The 19,164-nt window shown below is 36.8% G+C and overlaps 1 protein-coding gene across 6 annotated transcripts in view; it reads right to left on the reverse strand.

Moving 5' to 3' along the window:
* NCAM2 (neural cell adhesion molecule 2) overlaps window positions 1–19,164 on the reverse strand; it is a 503,301-nt gene that overhangs the window by 153,271 nt on the left and 330,866 nt on the right. For all 6 annotated transcript variants that reach the window (XM_067543086.1, XM_067543105.1, XM_067543094.1 and 3 more), the window contains exon 9: window positions 3,874–4,024. In XM_067543086.1, coding sequence (XP_067399187.1) covers window positions 3,874–4,024 — 151 coding nt within the window. The remainder of the gene's footprint in view (window positions 1–3,873; window positions 4,025–19,164) is intronic.

Consider the following 19,164-nt stretch of genomic DNA (forward strand, 5'->3'; position numbering starts at 1 on the left):
CCAAGAGGAAGCATGGATAAAATGTAGCATCTCCCTCAAATCATGCTGACAGTTTAAGTCTCTGATGGGGGTCACTGAAAATAAAGGAATGAGATAGAAACACTATGGAGCTATGTGTTTCCATTATGTCTGAATGCAATATACTGTAAGGATGTGACAGGGACATGTTCTCTGTGACAGTACAAACTACTCAAATCAGTGAAAATTAACATGAGGAAAAATGTTAAGAATTATTCATTTATGGAAGGGCATTAGGCATGGTTATAGACTAGTATTAGGAACTATACTAGTATTATCCAGGAACTACAGTACAGTGTATATTTATGTCTCTGGTTTTAAAGAAAAAAAACGCAATGGCACATGCTGAAAATTATGCTATTTTAGTATATAAACCAAGGAATTAAAAACTCGGAGATAATCCCAGTGTGTCATTGGCACATTAGTACATTGACTCAGGGATTCCTGAGAATCTCTCTGTAGCTGTCAGCAAATCACTTAACTTCTCTGTATCTGAGTTTCTTCATCTGTAAAATGGGGAACACTATGTTTACAGTAAAGTGTGTAATACAGCAATTATAGTATATATTTCCAAGAATTGTATGGGGATTAGTAAATTGATGTTTAAAAATGCTTAAAAGGTGTAAAGAACAATATTTGCTATTACTATTGAATTGCTGAAAAAGTTGATTAATTTAAGCAATCTGAATGATCACAAAGATTCTACAAAGAATCTGTTCTATACAGACTTTACAGTATCTCATAAAGAATCATTACCTTTCACCATTTTGCTGTGGAAACACAGCATAGTTTACGGATGGAACAGTAGGTTTTGTCAGAGGAGATCTCCAGCCCACAAATCATCAAGAGACATATTTGACAGGAAACAAGAGGCAGCTACTGGATATGTTACATCAGCTACAGAGAAGGAACTACATTTTGATGGTAGAACTACATTTTGCTGCTAATGCTTTCGACAAGAATGTTGTATGTAAACAATAGCAAGAGTGTCCTGTGAAGTACTTTGAAGAGATCGTTTTGTTAAAAATGTTTTATTATGGGAACTAGATGTCTTGGAGAATTGATAGTGGAATTTCATCCCTAGGACAGTTCCAGAGGGGTAGTCATGTTAGCCTGTATACACAAAAACAACGAGAGTCCTGTAGCACTTTAAAGACTAACAAATTTAATTTTAGCAGGCATAAGCTTTCGTGGGCTTCAGCCCCCTTCCTCAGATGCAGTTGGTAGAAATAATACAGCAAATATTGGCTGCATCCGAGGAAGGGGGTTGAAGCCCATGAAAGCTTATGCCTGCTGAAATTAAATTTGTTAGTCTTTAAAGTGCTACAGGACTCTCGTTGTTTTTATCCCTAGGACACCAATTTAAATTCGGCTAAGGACAGTAGAAGTCATTATCATTTGACAAGAGCTCTATGGTCTGGGCAAATTAAGTTGGGGTCTCAGATCATTTGCTCATGGACAAGTGTTCCCAGGATAAAAATCTTCACTACAACTGGCAGCCTAATCAGAATGGGCATTAAGACAGAACTATTTTCTCTTCAGTAGAGATTTTCCCTTCATGTCATGAATAAGTTTCACTGTTTAGGCAATGTGGAGAAATTTGCATTCCTGCTACCAGAGAGCACCTGCTCTAGAAATAAATATTGAACTTCAGTTATCAATCTCACAGAAACATTCAAACTTTCAAAAAGCAATATAAAAGTGTAAATAGCCAATAAAACAGCCAAAGTGATATAATATTTTTTCATTACATCTAATCATATAATGCTATGTCAGGTCAAAACAAGTCATGCATTATACATTTGTAATGTCATCTTAACTTGTGCTAATGTATTAAGTATCCAAGAAAACAAACAAACAAAAACCCCATCAATAATCTGCTGTTTTTCACTTTTGAACTGGAGCAAGTTTTCTGGCATTTCAAATTAATTTGAGTAAGTCAAGTACATCAAGATTTAACAGTAAATGTCAATACAATTTTGCTTTTAATTTCTTCTTATTAGTTCTGTGTAAGTGTTAAAAGCAAATCTACCATACTATTGCCTCTCAATGAGAAGGAAGACTGTACAATTCAATTTAGGGCATCTGCTATCACTCCAAAACTTTTACTTTGACAGATAACTTTGACCACAATATGGTACTGTATTCATCTAGAGACAATGTTTTAGTGCACTACAGTATTAACTTTGTGCTGCTGATGTGCTCTTAAGTTTCTGTAGCTCATTTTTCTCATAATTTGGCACATGAACCACTTCTATAATTGGATAACCCTACTCTGAACGCAGAGTAAAAGCAGAAGCAAAATTATTTTAAAAAATAGCCACTTTATAATCTCTGTTGAACAATATATTTCATTTCACTTTAGGTCTGTATTACAGGAAGATAGATCTTAACTGTGGGATTTTAAAAGAACACACCAGAGTATTCATTTTTTGTTCCTTACACCAGGAACACTGAAAAAGCATTTTAAATTAATATGAACACAAAGAAATAAACTTTCTGTCCACTGAGAGGCAACTCTGAGATGTTAAAGGATTGCATCTTTGAAAAGAATACACTCCCAAAAACATAACAGTATTTCACAAGCTCAGAAGTCTCCAAATAAATATTATTCATGAATAACTGCATTAAAGCTATTTTTCAATTATTATTATTAAATTATTATAATTATTATTAAAGCTGTTTGTTAACAGTGTCTACTGTATTTGTTTAGTTCTATTTGTGTTGGCAAATCTCTCCATCTCCTGTATCCAACATAAATTACTTGCTCCAATTCTTCAGTCTGAGTATTTTTCATTTGTCTTTTTAGACTCATTTCTTATTCCCAAGTGCATTGTTCTTCCTGTCTAAAAAGGGGACACATGAAATCTACTGTGAGATCTCTGTCGATGCTACTTTAGTCACCCAACTGGGATTCTGCAACAGTAATACAATCATTTCTCATCCTCTCTTCCTCCCCACTACAAACCAATCCAATATCTTCTGAAGTCAATGGAAAGATTCCTATAGACTTCAGTAGATTTTGGACAAGGCCCAATATACCAATGGACAAATATCATTACTGTTGCTTGTGAAGCTTCCACCAAACAAAATTTTGATTGGAGGTGGCGGAGGCAGGAGGGGGTTGGACAGGGGAGAAATTGAAATTATTGAAAAATGTTTTTAGTTTTCTTAACAACTCTACCCTAACATTGAAACTCCTCTGTTTTTAATTGAATTTCCTTAAGTCTGAAACACTGTTGCGCTAATCACTCTCATAGGACCAGATACTTTCCCAAGAGCAAATCTTTTTCATACTCCCCTTCCTCTGCCCCATAAATCCCTGGAAATCACAAACTTTGAATAAAGCAGCACTCCCACAAAGATTGTCACATATATTTGAACTCCAAGTCAGTTATAACAAAGGCAGAAGACTCATTGGAGGTCAGATGGAGAGAGAGGTGGGGAATATTCCAGACATTTTTTAACTTTATAAACTTCAGTTGAAGACTGAGATGCAATAAGTTGTTACTTTATTTCCCAAAATATTTGCACTCACAGGTCATCTACACCAGCCTGAAAGTCTTGAGAAAGTTACCAATATCGGTCATAAAGTATGGCAGTGAAGGATACCACCAAAACATCATTATGGGTGAAACTCTGACCTCATGAAATCAATGGCAAAAATCACACTGGCTTCACTGAGGCCAGGATTTTATCCTGTGTGTCCAGAATTGCTAACTTCGGAAGGACACTTTTTTCTTAAATTATTCAAGTTTAAACATGAATTACCATTAAAATTTGATCTTCCATTAAGAATGTACTTTTTTTTCTTATAAAAGAAATTTAAAGAGAAAACAAAATGTTAAAACTTACATTCAATATCAAGGTACATGCTCTTTTGGTGCCCACCAATTCTACTTGCAGCTTCACAGTCATATCTCCCTGAATCTGACAACTTCACATCTTTAATATGCAGTGACGATTTTCCATGCTGCCCTTTGACTTCTATACGGCCATCTGGGCTCTGTTTACATTGATTCAAGAAAGAGAAAGGGTTTTATATTTAGATATAGATGTATATTTGTTTTATATAGAAAACATACTTAATAACTATGACTGAATGTACAGTATTTGCTGTGAAAGCATCTCATCACTTATGGTGAAATAAATATTAATGACTAGGCGATTTCAAATTCAGTCAAATATATGAATTTTTTTAAAAATCTAAAGAAAAGAGAAGCTCTGATTCTAGATTCCATGGTCAAGGGAATAAGTACATGCTTAAAGGAACACTGTTAAGTGGTTAAACCCCCAAAATTACCGTTTTATGATTGATATAATCTGTCTGTTCATTGTAAAGGGCCTGATTCTGATCTCACTTACACTGCTGTAAATCAGGAGTAACTCATCAAGTCAATGGAATTACACTGTTTTAAAATAATTGTAAATAATATTACTGTCTCTCTCAGTTCTCTTTTGTGTCAGTGAGAAACTGAAAAATCCAAAAACAAAAGACCAGCTATTGATAGCTTTTATTATTTTTATTTTTCTCCTAGAAACATAAATTAGCTGGCACCACTGGATTTCACTGATGATACTTATGATCACAGAGAAGTAAACTGTGATAAAACAAACCAACCAACCAACGGCACAGGTTGGCTTCTGCTTTACCAGGAAAAAAAATCAATATTTGCCAGTTTGGAGGAGGGGGAGGACAACAGGTTGAAAGAAAAATATAGTTACAAGCCTAGAAGAGTATGAAAAATAAAATAGATATTGAAAAAAGTTATTAAGTACTTGAAAGTGGCACTTTAACTTCTGTGAAGTAACATAGTCCAGAGGAATGAGCAAAAGGTTAGGAGTTAGGAACTCCTTGATTCTAATCCTAGCTCTGCAGTTTAGTTGCTTTATAGCCTTCAGCAATTCACTTTACCTCTTTGCCTCAGTTCTTTCATCTGTAAGATGGGGATGTGATACCTACCTCTCAGGTGTGTTGTCAGGAGTAATTAGATAATGCTTGTACAATGCTTTAAACAACATATAAAGCACTTTGAGGTCCACCCCTATAAACACTTGCTGTCAGGCTCTATCACTTAATACTGTAAATGTTCCCATTATGGCTGCTAGTGTTTGAAGGATTTTACCTCATCACCATGATTATTTTCTGAATTTATGAAGGAAAATGACATGCAAATCAGAATTATTCACATCAACACAAAATATAGCATCAGCGAAGTGTATGCCAGAATCGTTATATAAAGAAAACTGTGGTCCTGACCCCACCTCAGAATCCAATAGCACAGACCTCATATCTTGTGCAGAATCCCATCAAAGTCAGTGGGATTCTGTGTGTGAGCAGGGGTTTGCACTAGTAGACATCAGTGCAGAAGTGTGACCTAAAATCCTTCAAACTGGTAAAAATAAAACAAGATCACTATCTCCTATTATGTTGGTCTTAAATGCTGCAAATTATATTAAACTAATGCATATAAATATCTTCAAGTCATCCAGAACATTGATACAAATGTCAGACTTGACAAAGTCACTTGTGAACAAGCTACTAGACTAAAAGATCTTGGTACATCATATTTTGTATAGAGTTTTTGTTTGTTCGTTTGTTGTAATCTTTTTTAAATTTGCTTTTAAAATAAGATTCATTTATTTATTTACAGATATGGCATATTTTTAATTTAAAAAAAATTGTTAAAGTTGGTGACTCTTCTTACTTGTTTTGATGCTGCTGAACTGATTCTACTTTAAAAAGTGAAATAAACAACAAATGGATAATTCTACATAAAGATTTTTAATAAATAAATTAAAACAAAATCAGTGCTTCAGCAATTTTACAATACATTCAGTAACTGCTCTTTTTGATTGTACCTTGAAAACTGCAATTAGATCATATTTAGTTAACTTTTAAAATTGTTATCAGAGACTTCCTTATGACTTGTGAATGTAAGTTAAAAAAGAGTCACAGACACACTAGAAAGTGGTTAACAGCACTATCCATTCATTAACAACTAACTTCATATAGCAGTAAAGTGTTAAACAGAAAAGAAAAAATGATCTGACTGATGTACAGGATGTAAGACCTGATGTTAGAGTTTAATACCAGTGGGAAACATTCTGATTCAGGACTATGCATGCAGCCCCAATTGAAATATAGGTCTCTTAGGATTAAACTTGCGCCTCGTTAGTTCTGACCAACATACATTAATACACTTGTTTCTTAGATGCAGCAGTACAGAGTAATGAGAGGTGGCATAAGGAAAATATTTCCTTTGCAAAATCTGTTGGTTTACTACAGGTCTGCAAAAAGAAAGCAAACTTTTTTTTTTTTTTTTTTTTTTAATTCCCTTTAAACTATGATGAAAGACCTTTTTATTTTACTGTGCAATATGTCTTACTGAAAAATGTAATGTGTTATATTATCTCTATAAAATATATCTGCTCAAATTATTTTACTGTCTGCCTTTTATTAACAGATTGGGGTTTCAGTTTCCAACTGTGGCCACTACCAAATCTTTCAGAAAAAAGGTGCAAAAAACCCCAAAAAACCTTAAATAAATAATTACAGAATCAACTGTTCAGAGCAGAAGTTCCTCCGTCAGTTGGTTTATGTCCTGAAGGATGGGGGTTTGTATCCCTTCCAATCCTTAGGGGTTTTATTTTATTTATAATACTATCTAATGGACTGTGGATGTTTCCATTCAAACTGTCAGAAACGGTCAAAACACTGGGTTCAACATATCTATCTCCTTATTAAATTCTAAATAAATTCAATACGCCAAATTCTTCTCTCCGTTACACCTGTGCAAACCCACTATAGTCAATGGGGTTAAACATGTATAACTGAGAGTAGAATATACCCAGATATGGACAAATAATCAAGACATTACAACATTGTGCAATGCTAGAGTTAGAAACAGGATCATCAAATCTAACTGCTATAAAAGTGAATATTCTGCTCTGATACTCTAGCGCTCTGATATTCAGGCCCTCTACCATATATAATGAGAAGCATAAAAGCATTTGAATAATAGTAAAAGGAATAGTGAATAATTCACTATGAATAGTGCATAGTAAAATATATATAGATAAGTATAAATATATTATACCTATCTATATATATTAGTATCTTGTTCATTGCTATTTCAATTCCATTGTGTTTCTCGGGAAATTAATTGCCAACCCCTTAGGGCTAGAGTAGTGGTCACTGATACTTACTACCAATTAGTTTACTCTTTTACTCTCAGTTTATTTACATTGTAATGTATATATAAAATACAGTGTCTGCTATTAAAATAGTCAGCATTTGTTCAGAGACACCACATTAATACCACAGCTATCTCCTGTATTTACTATAGGAAAAATCTATGTGGTATCATTATCTGGCAACTGCTGTCAAATGCTGACTTTAATGTGACCATTGTGCTTGGTATTTCTTAAACATAAGAGGGTGAAAGTCATCCCTATTTGAAGTTATATTATGGCCAACAGCAACCAGATCTACTTTTCAATGCTATAATAGTAAACTCTTACCCACTGGGTCTTAAAAGTTATGTTAGGGCACACATCATCAAAGTCTGAGAAATACTAACCCAGAACATATTAATATGCCTAATTAGCTAACAGATGAACTTAAACCCAGTCTGGCACTTTCCAGGAAGCAAATTGTTCATAATGATCAACAATAGATTATGGCATAGCAGTAACATTTCCTATTGCTGAAAATGGTAGGTTCTCTTCTCAGGAGAGTAAATGTCTGTATTGATAATGTAAATAATAATGATATTTATATTAAGAATTAAATTAAGAATGTAAATGATAATTATAATTGCTTTTTGTATAGCTTCTTTTATAAAAGTAGCATAAAATGTAATTATTATCCAAAGTTCTGCTCCCACACAAAACCTACATGGGAAAAAACAAATACATATATTTTTTAAAAATTACATTCACCCCAGTTCTCCGGGATCACCAGAGGAGCACAGAGGGCAAGCGAGCTCGGAAAAATACAGTTCAGACAATCCCATTATCAATCTAGGTTTTTATACAACTGCCCATCACTGTACTATCTTTCTGCATGGTTTCCAGGGCTTGAACTCTGCAGACCCCCAATTAATTATGTAGAGGCACTATCGTGCTGGGCTTGTCTGACCCTAGCACACATACATAGCCACAACAGCATGCCTGGGCTAGTCAATACACGTGGTGATGCACAAGTATGGGTTGACAGTCCAAATGTTGGGGGGATGTCACAGATCACACAAGAGAGGTAATGTTGATTCAAGAAGCTTTGCATTTACTGTATAACCCCTTCTGATGCAATGGTTCTATAATTTTGGATGGGAATGTACTATCTAGTGTAGCTCCACCCAGTCTCTTCTTCTCTACTCCAGGCCAGAACCCCTCTTTTTCCACCCAGTCCATTTTTCTGGAAGGGAGAGAAGCTAGTATACAGATGAGAGAGTATTCTGTGTAGCTGCCTTTTCCCTTCATGTGCCCTACTATCGCTTATTCTATTTCTGTCATATACACGTAGAGGATCACCGTGCCATAGACATTTACCAACTAGTACATTCAGACACAATAAAAAAGTCAGAAACACAACAAGCTAAAACTGGAACAACATATATTTCAAAAATATACCAGCTTAATTAAAGTAATTTTAAAATTGATGTAGTAAAAATAGGAACAAACCAGACAAAAGGACAAATTCTGTGGCATTTGCTATAATGGAGTTTCACCCAGTTATGGGAGGCCTCAGTATGGCCCTATGATCTCATCCAATAATGCTGACTATACTTCCAAAATCTTGATCTATGACACTTTCAAAATGTGGTCAAGTATGACTAGAAACTAATGATCTGATAAATGAGAGTTCAACTAAGCAATCCATCCCAAGAAATCTGACTGAAACACGTAAAACCTACTCAGTGAACTGTAAAGTTTAACCTCTCACAGCATGACAGCTCTAGCATTTTGAATAGTGATAGCAATCTAATTCCATCAGCCTTATTTACAAAGACCTAGAGATTAAATATTCAAGGTACAATAAATTGTCAAGAGCAAAATGAGATCCTTCTTTATAGATGTTGAAGTGAGCTCAAAGTTAATAACTATGTAGAGCCACGATAAAAAATAAAAATCTTTCCAAAGAGAAATCAAGTTAGGTTTTCTACATAGATACAATACCCCTGCCCCAAAATTTAGTTCACCCCCAGTGAACTCTATAAAATACTTTAAGATGACATCAGTCTGGTTACCTGGTTATATGTGGGGATCTGCAGGGGCAAGTGTTGTTGAAAACTTTGTGTTTGTTATTTATTACTTGCATTGCTTTATATATCATCTATTACCTGTATTTTCTTGCTGTGCTTCCTGGACATTCCTCCTGATTTCTGGTGTCCCATGCATGTAATTATCATCAGGGTGCTGTGTGGAAAACATCTTTCAAGGCTCCCAAGAGAACAGTGGGGTTGATGAGAACCTCATATCTAAGGGTTCCAGAAGGAGACACGCAGTTTTCAGAGGTCTCAAGGAAATTACTGACAGAACAGTATCCAGGAAGAGAAAATACCAACTATTTGTGTAAACCAACATTTAGGACTAATTGCGTGCTCTGATACAGAAAATGGCTCCGGGGGTGTGATTCCAGTGATGTTACAGATTAAAGGGTCTAATTTCTCAGGTTTTTTTGTGTTGTCTGATAGTGCACAATGAGATGATGGTTGGAACCTCTTTTGTTTTTGTCTTGTTTCCCAATTGTAGAAGGCTGAAACTGGTGTGACTTTGGGGTGTGGTTGCCGGTTGACTTTGATTGATCGAACCCTTCTCTGATTCCAGCTGTGGGATTACTGGACCAAATGAGATGATATTGTACACTTCCCAGAATGTGTCTTTTGAGGTGGCTGCAAGTAGTGTGGCTGGTGAGAACAGCTGCGATTGTGGCTGGTCTCTGATAGTGCTGTTTGTCTGGTGAGAGCAGCTGTGACATCGTGTTGATTATCTTCTCCTCTATAGAGCTCACTGATTATGTATTTGACTGTGAAAGGATTTATTTTATATTTTTTAAGGACAAGTACAAGATTTTTAATAAAATCTCTAAATTTAAAATCTAGACTGGTTGAAATTACTTTATTTGTTTTCATATTGGCATTTAAAACTTGTTTTTATGATTAAAGTACCATGACTCTTCATAATCACTCTATTACAGTTCAATGCCTGTCACTATCTAGAGTCATCAGGCATTTCTCACTGACAACTTGCACCTTCTGTGATATGTTTCAGTGTTGTTTTGGATACAAAGAAAGTGAGGTCTCAGCTACCAAAATGATGATGGAAAATAGTATTTAAACTGTTATTTTTTTTTCTTAAATACATTCCCATAATTGTCCTGAAAACACATAAAAACCTCTGTAGCATTTTCAGTGTTTCTGGTCTGAATTCTTCCAAAGTAGCAGTCACAGGTGTCAACAGTAGCAGAGTCAAAACAAGAAGACACTTTAACTTTATGCTTAGCTCTTCTTTCTTCCATTTTCTGCAGTCAGATGGTTCTTAACTATAAAAGCAAGGACCCATTACTATATGGTCTATTGATGTTTTGAACATATGATATCGAATTTTCAAGAAGAGACACAATATTTGGAGTTGATGAACAGAATCATCTTTGGGATTTCAGGAAACACAACATTGTCAGGAAACCTGCTGCTTTCAGTTGCTGTTAAATTGTCAGCCATGAGAGAGCAAAAACTTCAAATCAGATATTTGTGAGTCATTCAGTCTGACGCATCTCAACCGGCAGATACAGAACTGCCCAGTAAGCTGGTCCTTGAAGTAACAAGATAGAAGACAAGAATTGCCAATTGAACTGATGTTACTTGATTAGGATAAAATTCTGGAAGTCCAAACAAATATAGGTGACCAACAATTCCTAGTCTGAGAATCTACCTTTGACGATGAGAAAGGGCTGTCATTCACAACAGCCATCAACTTGCAGAAGCTGATGGAAGCTCCCTTCTGGATGGAACATTCACAACATTCCCCATACTCTTCAGGTAAATGTATTCTATCCATGCACCTGTTGAAAACAGCAGAAAATTCCAGAGTATTGCTACGTGTTTATGCCTTAATGTCCAGTGAATCAGAATCATGCTACAGCAGAGTCTTGGACTGGAATGGTTTTTATGGAAGACCTTGGGAGTCATCTAGAACAGCAGCTGATTTATTACAGATTTCAAGCAGATAGCAATCATTGCAGCATGCTGCAAATTCCTGAAGGGGGTTGAAAGCTGCTTTTTCCACATGGGAGAAATTATTCAGACTTAACCCATTAACAGAAGGTCTACAGTTCAATACATAGGAAGCCATGAAAAACTAGTCTTGAAGTAAAGGCATTTTGTTGCTTTGAATTTCCTTCCATCTGCAAATAGCGGCTACGTTCAAAGAGTTCAAAGTAGAAATGTTATTTAACAGGAAAATTATATTCTTGAGAGCTTCAGATGGCATTTAAGAAATGACAACATTATATAAATTGACCCTTTATTGCTTTTTTACTTGCAACATTTTAACTGGTGAATAGTCAGGTGACATAGCACACGGCACGTACCAAAACAAACACTAAGGCATAAAACAGAAGGTTGGGCTGCTGTTCTTGGAAGAGTGCACTTTGGTTTGCTTGTAATCATGAAGGAATTTGAAGGGGTAATAATGAAGAAAGAACATTATATCTGGCCATTCAAAATCATCTCCTATAAAGGTGCAAATCACAAGGGAGAAATGATGACTAATAATGATGAGTATATTAGCAGCATGCAATAGAATCTTACAGAGAAGCTGGGCAAAACATGCCACTGTGGTAATAAAAAGGGAAAAAATAATGGACTGAGTAAAATATTTCAATCATCTGCATTTTGTCATTAGAAGCTCCGTTCCCGAAATAAACAATTTCATTCAAATAGATGTCAGCTCTAGAGCAGATGAGCACAATTCACAGGAATAAGATCACAAAACAGAAGTCTTATCCAATACAGACCTTATTTAGTACAGCCATTAAAAATAATCGTTTTTACCACAGAACCACAGCTTATCTTAGATGTAGCTACTGAGATAAGATACTCTGGCTGCAAAAGGATCGGACACAGGTGGCTATATTACACCTTTGTGCTCCCTTTATCTTTGGAACTGCTGAGAGCCAGTTCAGACTCCAGTATAAATTAGAGTAGTCAGAAAGGCCATATGCTAGTGGAAGACTGCCAGAGTGCCCACAGTCCCAAAGCATGTGCAGATATGTGGTCTGATCCTGTTGAGATTCTAATACTTTTATTCACCAGAATCCAGCTGCTAGTGATCAGTAAAACATATGCACGTGAACAGGAATCACCAGTGTTAACTAATGGTGGCAGGAGTTGGGGTAAGTAGGATCACTCTAATCAGGAACTTTGACCGGATGCTGTTTCTACTCAAGTCAATAGCAAAACTGACAAGCTCAAGCTGTCACATGCTTTGCAACTGTTTACAGGAAACTATTCATTCAAATCAAGCACTTTAAAAAAAGCATAATATGATGGTACAATTCTGTATGTTGACTCACAAAAGTGGTGATAACATGGTTCTAGGCCAGTTTTCTGCTTGCTACAATGATATTACAGAAATACCATAACACTATTTTATCATCTTACTTATCCATGGGATCCTTTTTTTAAACCATACATTCAGAGCAACATTTAACTGTGGCCACATGTATTCCACCTCCCAGCCCTCATCTGTTTGATCGTTGGATTTTTTTTTCTTTTTAACTCATAAAAAATACTTTGGATATGACACATATGCTGATTTCTGAAGGCTGTATTAATATGCTCAAGACTCAACAGTAAATGTCAGCAGTTTTCCACACTGAGCAAGGATATGAATGGGCCAAGAGATTGTGGATCCTGGATCTGTGGTAAGACTCAGCAGCAAAAAAGTCAAAATGCCATCTGAGCTGATTTATTTGATTTTATTTATTTTTAATATGTTATAGTTTGGAAAATTGTGAAATGGACTAAGAAGTGGAGAGCCATGGGAAGAGATCTCCTTCTCTCAGGAAAGATAACTCTGAGTTCACTTAAACTTTAACAGATTCCTCCTCATTCACAGATGCACAATACATTTATAACTATATATTTTGAAAGCTCCCACAGGTGCTTCACTGACTCTGGCAACTCTCTTAGGCACAGTTCTACAAAGCGCTGCATTCCCATGAGGTGTTGAGTTCCCTCAATTCTCATTCCATCTTTCAGCCGGTGGGGACCAACAATGTTTTTTTCCTCTGAACTTTCAGCTGGCTGAAGGATTCAGCAGAAAGTAGGATCTATTGCTGCTGAGTGCTGCAGCCTCAGAAAACTTTTCCCCCACACCACCGCAACAGCTGGCCCCTTCTGGACAGGAATGAAACTGTAATGGAGGCTTTGGAGATGGCTCCTCCCCAGCCTTGTCCCATTTGCCTTCCCTAGCCTGCTCTGAGTGTCTTAAAGGGTGATGGGTTCGAGAGCTGAGTCAGCATGAGAAAAGTCTCAGCTCTGCCCCCCTCATCTATCAGCGGTAGCAGCTTCTTCTCCCCCTTTGTATCCAAATGGGGAGAAAGATACAGGAGAAACTTGGAAGTACAGAGGGAGTAGGGAACAGAGTTGGAGGGGCACAAACCAGGGATGTCATGGTATGTACAAAGGTTTTTATATCAGGTAAAATCATGGCTTTTACCACCAGGGGAAAAACTAGTTAAGCCCAGTGTAAGGCATTTTCTATTTTTAAAACTATTTTGTTAATGCACACCACATCATGCTTAGTTTTGTTACATATTCAAATTATGGTCCTGCATCTTGTCTGAAAGTGGCCAGCAACAGAGGCTTCAGAGATAGATGCAAGCAACTCCACAGTAGGCAAATATGGGATAATCTGCCTTCCATTGTTAGAGATTGGTTTAAACCAGCGGTTCTCAACCTTTTTTTCCCCGAGTACCACTCGGGTCAGGTACAGTCAGGTCAAGTTTGCCCCTTTTCGGTGGCGGGGTTTCGCGGCGGCCGGGGGGGGGGGGGGGGGGGGGGGGGCGGCGGGGGGGGGGGGCGTTTGGTGGCGGATTCGGCGGCACGGTACGGCTCGCGTACCACCCAACCTTCTTCGAAGTACCACCGGTGTACCACTGGTTGAGAACCGCTGGTTTAAACCCTGAAACATGACATTTTATACCTCCGTAAAAATTGTGAGCATTAATAATTGTAACTCTGCATATTTGTTATACATGTAAGTGTCCAATTCCTCTTTGAATCTTGCTAAATTCTTGGCCTCAACCCATCCTGTGATAAAAATGCATTGTGTGAAGAAGTAAAAGCACATGCAGTGCATCCCTTGGAAGTGGATTTGATGACTCTCTCTTACCAAAAAGAGAGAGAGAAAGTTAATACACATTAAGTTGCTCTGCTTGCTTGTGGTCTGTGTTGGGGGGTGTGCTGAGCCAAGAGGACTTCTAGGCTTGGCTGATAGTTTACTAACAAGGCTCTAGCCTGCTACCTTTTGATCCCTAATCCCTTTAATAACCCTTGACAAGAAGGCGGGGCTAACTCAGGGAAAACAAGAGTTTAAAAAGCCAGCTCCTAAACAACCAGATGAGCCAGTGAAAAAGGGAGATTTGCAAGGGATATTAGAGAGAATTTGCATCTAGCAAACATACTTTAAAGTTAGGACAATAACCCCTTCCAAAACTAAAAACACCTACAAGAGTGAAAATAATTAGGAAGAAGTCCAGCAGCAGAATGGGGCAATCCAGTGTATTGCATTGATTGAAGCATGTACGATAACCTGCCTTGTGATGGCAACTCATGACCCTCAGAGACCAAATATGGGCTTTTTAGATCAGAGTGGTTGAACTGGAGGAGCTAAGGGAAACAGAGAGGTACATAGAGGAGATTTCAGGGACATGATAGAGTGGTTCCACCCCCAGTCTGTCACCCTCTGCTGTTGAGGAGGACAAAAGTCTTGGGGAAGGACAACATCAAGGTGGAGCGGAGGGAAACATTCCCATAGTTGGGACCTCTTACCAGATGATGTAATGGAATCCTCTTGCACTGGGGGATAACAACTATTAGGAAGAGATAGGTAACAGTAATGGGGGATTAGATTGTTAGAAATATAGTTATTTAGGTTTGTCATGACCAGGAGAACTGCAGGTTGATTGCCCACCAGGTGCGAAGGTGCAGACCTCATGAAACATCTAGACAGACTTATGTGCAGTGTTGGAGAGGAACCAGTGTGATGGTACATGTAGATACCAGTGACATAGGGAAAGGTAGGAATAAGGTCCTGGAAGCCAAATGTAGGCTGCTAGGTAAGAGATTAAAGTCCAAGATCTCCATGGCAGCATTCTCTGAAATGTTTCCAGTTCCATATGCAGAGCCAGTTAGACAGGCAGAACTGCAAGGTCTCAATGAGCAGATGAGACAATAGTGTTGGGAAGAGGGATTTATGTTTAATAGAAACTGGGAACCTTTTGGGAAAGGAGGAGCTATAATGGAACTAAAAAGGTCACAGATGAGTTTATAAACTAAGAGATGGAGGAAAGCTGACAGAGACATATATCCTGTGTGTGTCGATTACAGTGTTACCAAATTTTGTAATTTTACTGTAAGCAACAAGATTTTGGCCCCTGCTGTAGGAGATTTCACTAGAGGCACCAAACAAGACCACTACCTAGTAAGGGACCACATAGTAAGAGACATCCCAACTCTGAACAGTTTACAATCTAGTGCAAAGCAAAGTGCTAAGAGCTGGAACAGAGCCCACCAAACTCATCCATATAAGGCCACCAGACATCTATTAGATCGGCACAGTTTTTAATTTCCGTTGAGATGTCTTCGATTCAAACTGCTGGCCTACTGTGAAAGGCTCTGTAGTGCACGAGCAATGCCCTGAGGCATTCAGTCCTTCACAAATTCTAAAGCTAGACCTTCAAGAATGAATAACTTGATGCAATCAAGTTCAGATTTTTTGAAGTTTATACAGACAAGATCTTACACACACAAGAAAAATCTCTTACATCTTGCTCTCAGCATCAGACACACACTACATTAAAGCACCCCAACCCCTTCTTCAACAAACAGTTCTTATTAACCAAAATGCAAATACTGATAATAAATTAAGACAAATATTAACAAAACATCCAAACTTACTTCTAACACAATATTTTGCAATATAAAATCATCCCAACAATTTCAATTATTCCAGGTTCCTTAGTCTGATTTGTCATCACCAGCTGTGCCGATGTAGCGCTTCTAGTGTAGACCTGCCCTTAGAGTTATTACAATTGATCATATCAAATATCTACCATAATTTTTAAGGGCCAGATTCTGCCATGACTCACACTGAGTAGACTCTTATGATACGAGTAGTCTAATTGAAATCACTCTGAAAGATACTACGCAAAATATGTGTTGGGACATCTGAACCTAAGTAACTAGATATTTTCCTATTGCAAATGTGTTTTCAGAATCAGCGCACATACTAAACTATTGTTTACTTGCTAAAGTATAAAAGATCTAAAAAGGAGCCATTATAGTATCTCCTTATGCATTTGCATGTTTCCAAAATTAGCACACACAGAAAAATATGTATTTTGATCAACAGACCATAACTACAAATGGGGCCACTGAAGTGTACTGGTTAGACAATACTCCTTTATATAAAATTAGTGTAAACATATTCACTGCAACGTTATAGGGCTGTTCCATTTTTTTAATGTAAATTCCCACACTAAACAACACTTTTCCTTTCTTTATATTACTATAAAAAGGGGGATATTCACAGAAAGTGTTATGTTTAAAGAAATACTAAGATTATCATAAATAATGGAAAATCAAAGAAATTATAAATTAAGATTAATAGATTATAAAACCAGAAGGGACCACTGCAAACATCTAGTCTGACCTCCTGTTATAACAGGCCATGTAACATTCCTGTAAATTAAATTCCTCTTTGAAGCAGATCATATCTTTTAGGGAAAAAATATCCAATCTTGATTTAAAATTTTCCAGTGATGGAAATCACAACGCTTGATAAATTGTTACAATTGTTAATTACCCTCATTGTTAAAAAAATTAAATGTTATTTCCAATTTTAATTTGTCTAGCTTCAATTTCCAGCCACTAAATCTTGTTTTACCTTTATCTGCCAGATTGAAGAGCCCTCTTATCAAATTTTAGTTCCCCGTGTAGGTATTTATAGGCTGTGATCAAGTCACCCCCTTCACCTTTTCTTCATTAAACTAAAGAGATTGATCTCCTTGAGTCTATCACTATAAAGCATGTTTTCCAATCCTTTAATTGTTCTTTTGGCTCTTCTCTGAACCTTCTCCAATTTATCAACATCTTTGAACTGTGGACACCAGAACTGTACCCAGTATTAAGTTGGATCTCTATCTGTAGATTGTAATTCCATCCTTAGCTCATCTTGTTTACCTGAATATTAAAATTCTTTCTGTCTGGGTCTTAACACAATAAATTAATATCAGATGCCTGTAATGCACAGTGAGGTGTGTTAAAACTCAAGCAGCAATAAATTAAAGAGTACTCCATACTATTAATTTCCTCACCTTTGACATGGGTGTCACATCCTTACAAGTACTTGCACTTGGTTTGTAGAACAAGAGAATTATATAAATTGAAGATTAAACGAAAAAAAGCCTGTTAGGTTATTTGCCCCACCCTTCTGCAATACAAGATCATTCCTCACAGTACATGTACTAGTTCTTTTTCTAATTTAATTTTAAATATCTTAAGGAATGAGGCTTCCAATACTTGCCTTTAAATAATATTCTAAAACATAATTGTTTCAGGAAGTTTTTCTTCATATTTAGGCTAATTTATCTATGTTTTATATGCCACTATATGACTCCTACAATGTCTTGTATCATCACCACATGGATACGTGCACACCTGTGCTAGTTTTGTAGAATTGTAGCCATAAGCATATGCATATGGGGGAGAGAATTCCATATCCAAAGTCCACAGAAATAAAAACTTGGTCATCCACTGACCTAAAGCACAAATCTGGAACTCTTAAAGCATTCATGATATCAGATGGCAGATTCCCATTATAGGATGAGGTTCAACAAGGTCTCAAACAAAGACAGATTATTCCCTATTATATTGTTTGTTTGCTTTTTTAAAAACAACAGAATCATCTTTATAAATAATTAGTGTACTAAGCAAAGATAAAGCTTAATAAGGTACCACTCATCATTTATACAGTGCTGTTTCATGATTACATTTCAAACCATTTAGCAAAGATTAGGTAGAAAGTATTGATATGTTTCTAACAAGATAACTGAGGCTCAAAAGTTTAAGTGAATAACTAAGGGCCACATGGCAAAACAGTGGAAGAGTCAGGCATATAACCCAAGTTCCCTCACTCCCAGTCCTGCACTCGGTCCACTATATCACAGCTCCCATGTTGAAAGCAGATTTTGGAGATGGGAATCCTACAGAAGGTAAAACCCTGAAAGACAACACATTTCAGAACTTTCTGGGTGATACCTTTCAGTACACTACCTCCTGTCTCCTATCCTATCAGTGTATGACTGCAGCTGCTGAATGCATTTTCAGAAAAAATATCAATCCTTAGTAAAAGAAACAACAGCTATTGGAAAATTATATCAAAATCACTGGAACATAAGATAGTTGCTGTTTACACAGAAGTCCACAAACCAATACTTTATGCTATTGTGTTTTTGCAGCAGTTAACTAAAATTCTTCTCCAAGCTTTATTGACATGACAGGAGATGCTGGTTCATAAAAAAGCTTAAAAATGAAAACCTGTTAATTTCAATTTCTGTTAGTGTAACAGAATGAAAATCATCAGTGAAGGGTAAGTGAGAAAAAACTATATTTGTAGGGAAAGAAATTAAAGAGACAAGGTGGGTGAAGTAATACTTTCTATTGGAACAACTTCTGTTGGTGAGAGACAGAAGTTTTCGAGCTTACACAGTTCTACTTCAGATCTGGAAAATATACTAGAGAGTATGTCTACATTGCAATTAAAAACCCATGGCTGCTGCATGCCAGGTGACTTCGGCTTGTGGGGCTTGGGCTAAGGGGCATTGTAGACATTCAAATTCAGGCTTTAACCAGGCTC

The sequence above is a fragment of the Emydura macquarii genome, unplaced genomic scaffold, assembly GCF_026122565.2.
Source record: "Emydura macquarii macquarii isolate MOO-44397 ecotype Brisbane River unplaced genomic scaffold, CSIRO-AGI_Emac_v2 contig_75, whole genome shotgun sequence".
In the NCBI taxonomy this organism is placed as follows: Eukaryota; Metazoa; Chordata; order Testudines; family Chelidae; genus Emydura; species Emydura macquarii.